Here is a 9,882-nt window from a genome sequence, read left to right as displayed (position 1 = left end):
ACGCGTAACCGTCACCACGTATAGCGTACATACAAACAGCCGCGCACACGTGCGCGGCCGGCGCTACACGGCCTGGGGGAAGGAGGAGGGAGGGATACACAAACACCGAATTCCCGAGGCTTCTCGGTGCGGTATATGCTATCTCACGGAGGGTGGTTGGATGTATCTTGCTTGCCCGCGCGAGGTATTCGTCGCGCAAACTTCGGGCTCTTGCACGGGGGCGCGCTCGTGCTCCTCCTTCTAAGACTTCGCCTCGCAGTCGGGCTGTATAGCGGCAGAGAACCGTAGAGATCTCGATTCGGGTTAATTGTGGGCTTCGTCTATAGACTCGGTGCTCGGGCAATGAATTTTAGGAGGCGCGCGCGCGCGATATCGCCTCGCCTCGCCTCGCCGTGCCGCGCCGCGACGCCGAGGAGGCGAGAGGTCGGACGGGGGTGAGCACCGACAAGCGGATATATTTATGCGCGCTCGTGGAAATTCTTCGATCTGATTGCGAGCGCAATTGCCAGGGGAATGAAAACGTCTGCATTTAGCGAGGTACTGTTTTCAACGCGCTGCAAATAAGACCGCAGTTGTTCGTAGTAACGGCGTATACTTTACGCTTGATAGAAGCAAGTATATCTAAGTAATTAAATAGAGCACAAACTTGAAAAAGCAAAAGTTTAAAGATTTTATAATTGAAGAGACTGAAGGATAGGGTCGAAAATGAGCGAATGAAATGTTTCTCGTATTCACCGTCCTCGAGTTATATATTAAGTTAATTAAGCATATTATATTTAAATAAGGAAATAAAATTAATTTTGTTTGAAGAAATTACCGTTTAATTTTTAGCAATGTCGATAAATTGTATGCAATCAAATTTTCTTACCTTCTTATTTGCAAACAAAAATTAAAATGCAAATGTTGGTCTTGAAATTATTCCGTCTTTGTCAAATTTCACATCGTAAACCGTACATACTTGTAAATACAATTTTTGCCAATTTACCTTCACTTGCACGATGTGCAAGACTGCGCCTGTTTTAATCCTGTAAATTGAAAAAAATATTAAATGTTTGTATTAAGAAATTGTTAACACACAACGGAATAAAAATATCTGTATAAGTGAGGTATTGTTCTCAATCTGAAAGACAGTAGTTCATGCAATAGTTTATTTTGCTTGTTAAAAATAAGTATTTACATGAACTAAATTGTAATGCTGAAAAACAATATTGTAATGACATAAAAGATCTTAAAATTGAAGACACTTAAATAGAATTTAAAATCCGACTTAACAAAAATATTTCATTCTATTTATCTTATTTCTAGCTTATATTAAGAAGTTGTAACTTCTTTGTATATATCGGCAAACTATTTATAGTAAATCGGGTTTTTACCTCGTCTATTCATTTACAAAAACGAACTGCGCTCGCAAAGATTAACTGTTCTCCAAAAAATTGTCTTGTCTACGTTATATTTTACCCGCGAATAAAGCTTCCACAAAATTACCCATTAGCGCATTTGACACATTCATTTACAAAGAGTTATACTTCTTCGTATTCTAACTATATAAATTACAAAAAAAAACATCTAAAAACAAGATGTCAATAACACAACTTGTAAAAACCGTATCTACTCTGCTTCCGCATTCAAATTAAAACTTAACGTTCACGATTATCGCCATAAATTATTAACTCTACAACTTTCAAAAAACGCACTTCGTCCAAGAAGATACCGGGCAGTGTCGATTTTCGCGCGGAATATTAGCACGTCCGACCCTACGATTTGGCGCGATTTAGCGTACCAGGCAGGCAGGGGCCATCGGCGAATTCGCTTGCATGAGAAATAAGGGCTGTAGCTCCGCGCGATGCCTTCCGTGCAGTTTCACGCCGATACGCATTACTTCGCGAAGATTTGTAAGCGGTCGCGAACGTGCCAAATGCTGCGGTGTGCGCGCGGGAAGGGAGCGAAAGCTGGAAGGAAGAGAGGAGGAGACGTTCTACCCCGAGGGTGGGATAGGGGTTAATACGGACGATTTCTGTGTTCGATGGAGGAACAAGCTGCGCGTATATAGCCGGCTTATATAGACGCGCGGAATCGTCCACGAGGTTTATCGTCCGTTTAATAAAGAGGCAGGCGGTGGGAGAATGAAAAACGCAACGTTCGTGCCGTCTTTTCCAACGCGCCTCTATCTCCGCGCTTTCCTCTATCTCCTTCGATAAATCGACCTCGAAACGGAGCCTGTCTCTCGATTATATGCCCGACGACGTCGTACACCTGCAGCTAGTTTTAACACGCGGATTCAGCGTTGCGGTCGTCGGAGATCGATAACGAACGCGTCCAGTTTACAACGGTATGTTTTCAAAGTCCAAGAAGGGAGAGTATTAAAGCAGCGAGAACGGAACACGTATCTTGTCGCGTTTAAAAAAATACGAAAGATAAAACAGTCCGATCGAAGTATCTCTTTGGCACGGCGTCATTAAAGAGCGAACAACAAACTCGTTAGAGAGCGGTCGAACACTAACAATTGGCGTAAGTACATATAACTGCTCGTCTACGGCCGAGTTCTTCCGCGGCGGTAGCAACAGCAACGGCAGTAATAGCAACTACGTTGTTCTCTCGTAGCTTTGTACATAGAACGCGAAAACGGGAGAACTTAGCAAAAAAAAAAAGGTAGAAAAAAAAGAAGAACTAGCAGTCTGATCCCGCGTGCGCGTCCAGAGTCCTCCGCTTCGAAAATTCGCGACATTGATTCGCCTATGCAGCCGAGCCCGGGAGCGTTTGGACAATGGACGAATGGACTCGAATCGCCATCCTTGGCGAGTGTAACGGGGAGATATTCGAGTGCGCATCGAGTGCGTTGTTGCCGGAGTACACGGGAGAGCGGTACGATTTCGCGGAACGGGAGAGAGCTCGCGCTCTCTTTCCCCCTCGGTATGCGAAAACTTTTCGCACCGCTTTATCCGTGCCTCTTCCTTTGTGCGATCTCTATGGCTTGGCTCTCTTCTCTCGTCAGTGGTAGCGGAAGAGAACGTCTCTCACTCTCTCGCTCACTCATACACACGCGCGGACACATACACACACATTCTCTCTCCCCCTCTCTCAAACTTTTTCTCTCGCGGCAAGGATCGCAAATCTTTCAGAGGCGGGCTGTACAAGCACCTATACACGTATACGTGCAATCGACTTCAAAGTCCTATCCCTTCCCTTTTTGTCTCGCTGTCGCTCTACTTTTGGGCAAATCCTTTATGGTTCATTACTCGTCAAATGTCAACTTGAACGGTCGTAGCGGTAATCAGACGCGACTAATTGGCTACGCTTCTCGATTCTGCCGTATAAATTTTGCGTCACGGCGAATCTCCCAACGGCGGATTTGGCTACGACAATCCTTCATCCGATTATCTGTTTCTCCACTGGTCACGATCCAATCCAGAGTGTATCTATAGGGACACACCCTTGACTGACAACGCGAGCATCGCTGTTCTCTCTTGCTCCTCCATATACCACCCGAAAGGACAAACGAAAAACAATCCGTGCGTACCGGCACCGTCTTACAAAATAACGAGTTATACAAAAGACACGGTCGTAAAGTATATAACGGTAACAGTCGACGATCTCACGGTCGGCAAACGTATCACATGTTAAACACGTCGTGTCCTTTTGATTCTGATTATCATTGGCAGTGCTTACAAAATGGTTCACCAGCCGAAAATTGACACCGCGCTGCTGTCAACGGGGGGTTGCAAACAGGGAACATGCAGAATTCACGATCCTGACCCGTTCAGAGAGAAAAAATCAATAACTTAATCCACTACAGAGAACGAAAAGAAAACACTTAAATATAATCATATATTGATTTAATAATATTATTTGTTTCTGCGCCGTCCATACGCGGTCCTTAAACCCTGCCTCCATCGTCTCTTCCTCCAGCCTCGTCTCCCGCTGACTAGTGTGCTATTTATCATGCGACGCCCGTGAGCTCCCTTTTCGTGGTCTCAGGCGTGCCGTGACTATCTCAGAAGCAGATGGAGCGTGCCCAGGCAGAGTATTGTCACAAACGTCATTGTGTGCATGCCACCGCTTCCGTTCTCTGAGGTTACTGCAACACATGTTAAAAAGAAGTTACCATTTCTCGTCATTCCGTCAAACAGCGAGCATTTCTGGAATGTTAATTATCATGCAGTGATTTTTAGAGGGGAACAGATAATTTGTAATACTAAGTAGAAGTATTGTATAATCGAAATATTTATAATATTACACTCAAATATAAGAATTAATTCGTAGCGGTTTTATACAAATAGAAAACAGTTGTTTGAAACTATATTTTGTGTTTGGGTTTTATGTGCGCCACTCTGTACAACGTAAATGGATTCATAAATTTTTAAAAATATCTTTCTAACTTTTTTAAATAACATTTAGCTCTTTTAGATATTATATATGAAAATTAGAAACAAAATTCTACTTTATTAATGCCATATGTTAAAAAAAAACCATAAGTTGTGCAATGTAATTGCATTTAAAAAAATAATAAAATTTCTTGTAATATTATAGTATCTAGTTGAAAAAAAGTTAAAAAGTTAATCCAATATAATAGATTATCTCTTTTTTAATACTCTCCCGAAATTCTCCTATAACAATCTAAAATTAAAACTATGCATTGAAAATGGATTATGCTTTTTATTATTCATCATATTATAAAATAAAAAAGATCCAATAAAAAAAGAGAAAGCTTTTCCAAGTTGAACATTTCGCCGCAAACTCTACGCTGCATTCAAATTTCTAGTATCTTTGCAGTGCAGAATTTATATGCGCTACGTGGTCTCTATTTGCACGGAACGATGGCACGTATCGGCGTGTCGTCCTCGTTGAAACTTAATTCTTTTTTTTTTTGCAAAGAGCTTTTTTGCGTTAAATGATTTACACAGAAATTTGCACGGAGTATATTGCAAAAAATGAGATAGATGAGCCGAATGATGATGCCTGGCGTGACCGGATTATTGATTGGTAAACACATTCTGCATTACATTTCATATCATATCATTAAAACGTCATCATTATGCTGCGCGACATTCAAAATCGACAAGCCTATAATCAATAACAGCGACGATAATGACACGTGTCTCCGTCGGACGAAATGCGCAGAAAATCTGATGAATAGATATCAAATTCATCGAGAAATGTGTCGCCGATAATCAGTTGATTTTAGTTCGGTTTGTACATTATCGGTATCATGAATATAACATGCGTGAAAACTAAGCGCGCATGGACACTCGACACGATTCTAATGTTGACACGTTGACAGATGTGCCACGTGCGAATATTATTGTAATCCACATCAGTATATTTCGCACACGATAATGTAATAATACTACACTTTATCCACTTCTGTGCTTTCCACATATAACTCGGAAAAGGATGGCCGAATTATTTCAAAAATTCCACGTTATAATAAATAAATTCCACGATCTAAAATTCTAAAATGTCACTAAAGAGACTAGAAAAAAGATAGATTAGAAAAAGAAAATTATTAAAAAATGCTTTTGAAATAATTATAACATTCCTTTAATAATTTAATAACAAATCTACATATCCAGAGTCTTTTATATATTTTAGGATTTTAATAATCAAGACCATCAAATCAAGAGAAATTAAATCCTGTGCTATAAATCTGTAAGGGATTCAAATAAATATAATTTTCATTTTAAACTATTCTATTAGCGCAAACTTCGCTGTCATAAGATATATTTGGAAAAGAATCGCGTTTCTCTAATCCTTCCTTAGTTCGGTACAACCAGATAAAGGACTATATTTAAAATAAGTTGAAATGACATATATATGTATGGAGTTATTGGGGAGCGATTTCGCGTAAAACGACATTTTTCTTCCTGTTCAAGATTAAATCTCTCTGGCAGGGCGCGGCGTGTCAACTGTTGAAATCCCTTTTGGAATAGAAACTCTGACGCGAGGGAGGGGGGAAGGGAGAGGGGGTGGTGCCATTAAGTGGAACGTCAGTGGATTTTCCTCCGCGGGGCATTGTTCCTTCTGTCGGGTAGAAAAGTCAATTTCCTAAAAACAATTCTGTCGACCACGGCCCAGGGAGTAATACGTACGAATCAAGCGACCAGCCGCCCGCGGAAAACCGAGTGTGAACGAAATGAAATTACTACGGGCGCGCAGAAGAGAACGAATTTCTGTAACGGCGGCAACGGGGCGGTGCGCGGAGGGGGGAGGGGGGGGAGCGGTAAAGGGAACTAAAGTGGAATATAGCCCCGACAGGTTTGAAAATTGAGAAGAGCCAAAATCCTTTGGTCGCTTATCAATCGTCGGGGTTTATGGTATACGTTCTTCCCCCCCAGTCTGCTCCCATCACATTTATCCCAAAATGTACGAGAGTTTTGCCAACGATGACGAAATCGCGAACGCTCGGATCCCAGATAGCGGACTCGATAGCGATCGTTGATATTACTTTTGGAATATTCCGCTCGCAAACATAAAAAAAAACCGACGTATAATCTGATCATCTCTGACGGTTGATATCGCTATGCTGTACGCAATACTTTTTTATGCATATTTAAATATCCTACGAAATACTGATGTACCGGAATATCCAGTGGTCCAGACATTGAAAACGTTTCTCTCGACTGCGGGCTGTTTGACCATTTTAAAGTTGATTTTCCATTCCGTTCCAAGTTTGCTAAAGAATTTATAATCGAGAAAATCCGATGTGAAGACGCAATACACACTTTCTCTTTGTATTAACTTCGCGTGAATATGCATGAAATAAATGGTGAATAGACTTTATACAGAATTGCTCCAGATACATATAATATTTATACAAAGTGTACGTGTGCAAAGTAACCCGCCCGAATGGCGAGGGAAACTTTTACAAACTTCGCAAACGCGGAGTCAGATTTTTCACATGTGCGTGTATAAATTTGCGCGACGTGTGCGTAAGAACAGCTTATGAGGCATCATTCATGGATTTTCGGTAAGAGCCTTTTGAGAGGGATTGAAAGGCTCGTTCGCCACGACCTGAAAAGTGCGCGAGGAGTCTGGGCCGCGACGAAATTCAGAGGGTTCTTGATGTAAAAACTCTTCAGGCAACTTTATGAGCCGGTGCTCGTAAGTTCGTGACACGAGTCCTCAGAAAAGTTTCGGGGAAACGATTTACTTAGAGTACAACCGAGGTGCGTTTTAAGTTGCACGCATACTTTGTCACTCGTATAATATGAAAATCTCCGCGCGATGCAGCGGCAAAATTGTCAAAAATTATTCTTGTAAGATGCATACAATAACAAGCGAATTTTCTACCCGTCACTATTTATGAGTTCGACCGTCGTAAACGCTTACCCAATAATTAAATGCATTTTTTATGTTAAAATGTGTCGAGTTATACGTTTTTCCAAGATAATGAATAATGTACTTGATGTAACTTAAATTAAATTATTTTATGTTATCAATTTATTCAACCAAGATGAGTAAAATTCAAAATCTAAATCCTATATTAAAAAAAGATAAATACGTTTATTGACTCCCCTCAGGGTTGCAAGGCGTTTTGTAGGGACGTTCCCAACCCTTTATTCCATTCTCATCCAATACTACCCTTTCTTCTCTCACTTAACCCTTTGGACCAACGGCTTAACGTCTCTTTCCGAAAGACGGAGCCCAGTTTGCTCCGCACAAGAGCCTATCTTGCACGGAGGGCGCAGTTTTTCGGAAAAAACTTTCCATGTTACATGGTTCTAGTGGACTCGAACCTGGTTCCTCAGATTACGAGTCTGGCGCTCTACCACTAGACCACACTGCCGCCACTCTAAATCCTATATTAATTTATATAAAAAAAATAATGCACAGAAAGATAGTGCAGAGAGATACAGCGAATATAAAATAATGTACGTACAATATATATATAACTATAGAGAATAAAATTATTATATTATTTGCGTGGAAAACATTTTGTTACTTACAACGTATATGTCGCGCAAAGTTTCGAATGTAAATAAACTTATTTTCGCAAAGAATGAGCGCTAATCGAAAAGCTCTCATTTTCCATGTCTTACGGTAATCCATTTATTTTCCGGCGCTCGAAACTAATCGGATATTCACAAGTAATCAGAAACTCAGTAAAGTTCGACGTGAACCAATAAATTTCAGACACCTGAAGATGGGTTCGTGCACAACTTGAGAACAGAATCCCGATTTAACGTAGCTAAGGAAATTTCCTGTACTGTTTTGGTTTGGGTGTTGCACCCGTTCCGCAAGCTTTCTTTGAACGGTATCGCCCATTAGTCGAAGCTCAACTGCTTTGAGAGAGCGGAGGTTTACAAAATTGTGACAATTCGGATAAACGAGTCGTCTCTCGAACATCTCGGATCTCTTTAAGAAAATAGCTTTGGGCATTATTTTCTTTCCTGTAAATTTTTTCTCAAAATGTTGGCACTCGAAGGGCATTTATTGGGATTAAAATATCGCAAAAAAGATTGCTTAAGGTGAAAAGATTTATCCTGATCGGTCTTGAAACGATCACCTACAAGACATTTTCAATAATGATAATAATATCAGTGATCAATCACCTTGGGCTTTCGCGTAGGTGCTTCCTGCATGCAGCGCGCGATATTTCCCTATATCTGTCCGACGAGAGGATGGCTGTGACTACTGTGCGCGAAGCCGGGAAGCCGATAAGCGTCTTCCAGGATGTTAGTCGATCGGGGAGCGTCGCGCGTTTTTTCCCCCGGCTGATAGTTTACATGGGAACAAGAAGGGCCGGATAATCGGGTATGCAAAGCCTTGATAACACCTACTCTTAAAGCGCGGAGGCTCCTGCGTTACCATGATCCGCGCTTCCGGGCTCGGATCGTGGCGCGAAATTATACATACGACATGTATAGAGGGTGTCTCAGGAGTCAGGGCACTTGACCTAAATACCAAGCACTAGAAGCTAAAATAGCAAGAATAGCTTCACGAGTAGGTCGAGAAATGTAATCGAAACTTAAAGGATCTTGATATATTCAGGAATGAAAAATTTTTATAGGTTGCTAAAAAAATGTTCGTCAAAATACAATTGTTAAAAAGATTTCATGTAGTCGTAGCAGCGTTGAATTATGAAATGGACAATTCACACGAGAAGCTAATAAGAATTTAATTACATGAGCGAATTAATTAAATATCATACAGTAAAAATAATTTGCGGAGACGCGTTGGGGAATTATTCTTAATTGCATCTTGTCTCAAGTCGCCCTATATATTTCTCTGTGTGTACTCAAACGCAAAATACACACGGATACAATGCGCCGGCGGCGTAACCTTTGACTGCAGACGAGATGGCATCTCTCATACCTGAAGATGTTCAGATCCCCCTTTCTTCCTGCCTCGTTCGTCGTCGTACATGTGAGATTAGCGTCCCGGGACTCGGATAATTCGCGAAGCCAGTAGAGAGATGGGAAATAGAGAAGGGTAGAGGGAGAAAGAGAGAGAAGGGACGTCGAGAGAACACGATATCGAAGACGAAGCGAGAAGGAAACGGGACAGAAGAGCCGAAGTTTCGCCGTGAGGACCGACGTCTTGTCCCGAGCAAGTTTCTCCAATGAGGTACCGAATCTTTCGTGCCTCGTACCATTGGCGCATGGTGAGAAACGGAAACGGGGGAGTCGGACGGGGGAGTATATCGAGATCCACGGGACTTTCGCAGCAGCCCGCCGTTGAACTTCCGCGTACACGATGTGAGTTTTTCTATGCGAGTACGAGAACTCTCCGAGAGACAATCTCGCATAATGCGCGTGAGAACATTATGTGACATCATCCTCTCCGGGTGAGCGCGTTTTCTGTTTCGAAACGCGATTTTATTCTTGTATATGCAGAACTCGCAAATGCAAAACAAATGTCAATAAACATTAATGCAGAATGTTC

General features: G+C 41.6%; 1 protein-coding gene across 2 annotated transcripts in view; it reads right to left on the bottom strand.

The window, feature by feature from the left end:
* Window positions 1–1,134: 1,134 nt before the first annotated feature.
* LOC139772520 (uncharacterized) overlaps window positions 1,135–9,882 on the bottom strand; it is a 60,671-nt gene continuing 51,923 nt past the window's right edge. For both annotated transcript variants that reach the window (XR_011718155.1, XM_071706248.1), the window contains one exon: window positions 1,135–4,075. Coding sequence is in view for 1 of the 2 variants with exons in the window: in XM_071706248.1 (XP_071562349.1) it covers window positions 3,987–4,075 (89 nt within the window). In the remaining variant the exon portion in view is untranslated. The remainder of the gene's footprint in view (window positions 4,076–9,882) is intronic.

This window comes from Temnothorax nylanderi, unplaced genomic scaffold (genome assembly GCF_030848795.1).
Source record: "Temnothorax nylanderi isolate EJ_2023f unplaced genomic scaffold, tnyl_v1.0 TNYL_tig0051_pilon, whole genome shotgun sequence".
Taxonomy (NCBI): domain Eukaryota; kingdom Metazoa; phylum Arthropoda; class Insecta; order Hymenoptera; family Formicidae; genus Temnothorax; species Temnothorax nylanderi.
Note: the sequence above shows the minus strand (reverse complement) of the source record. Positions and strands in the feature narration are given on the sequence as shown.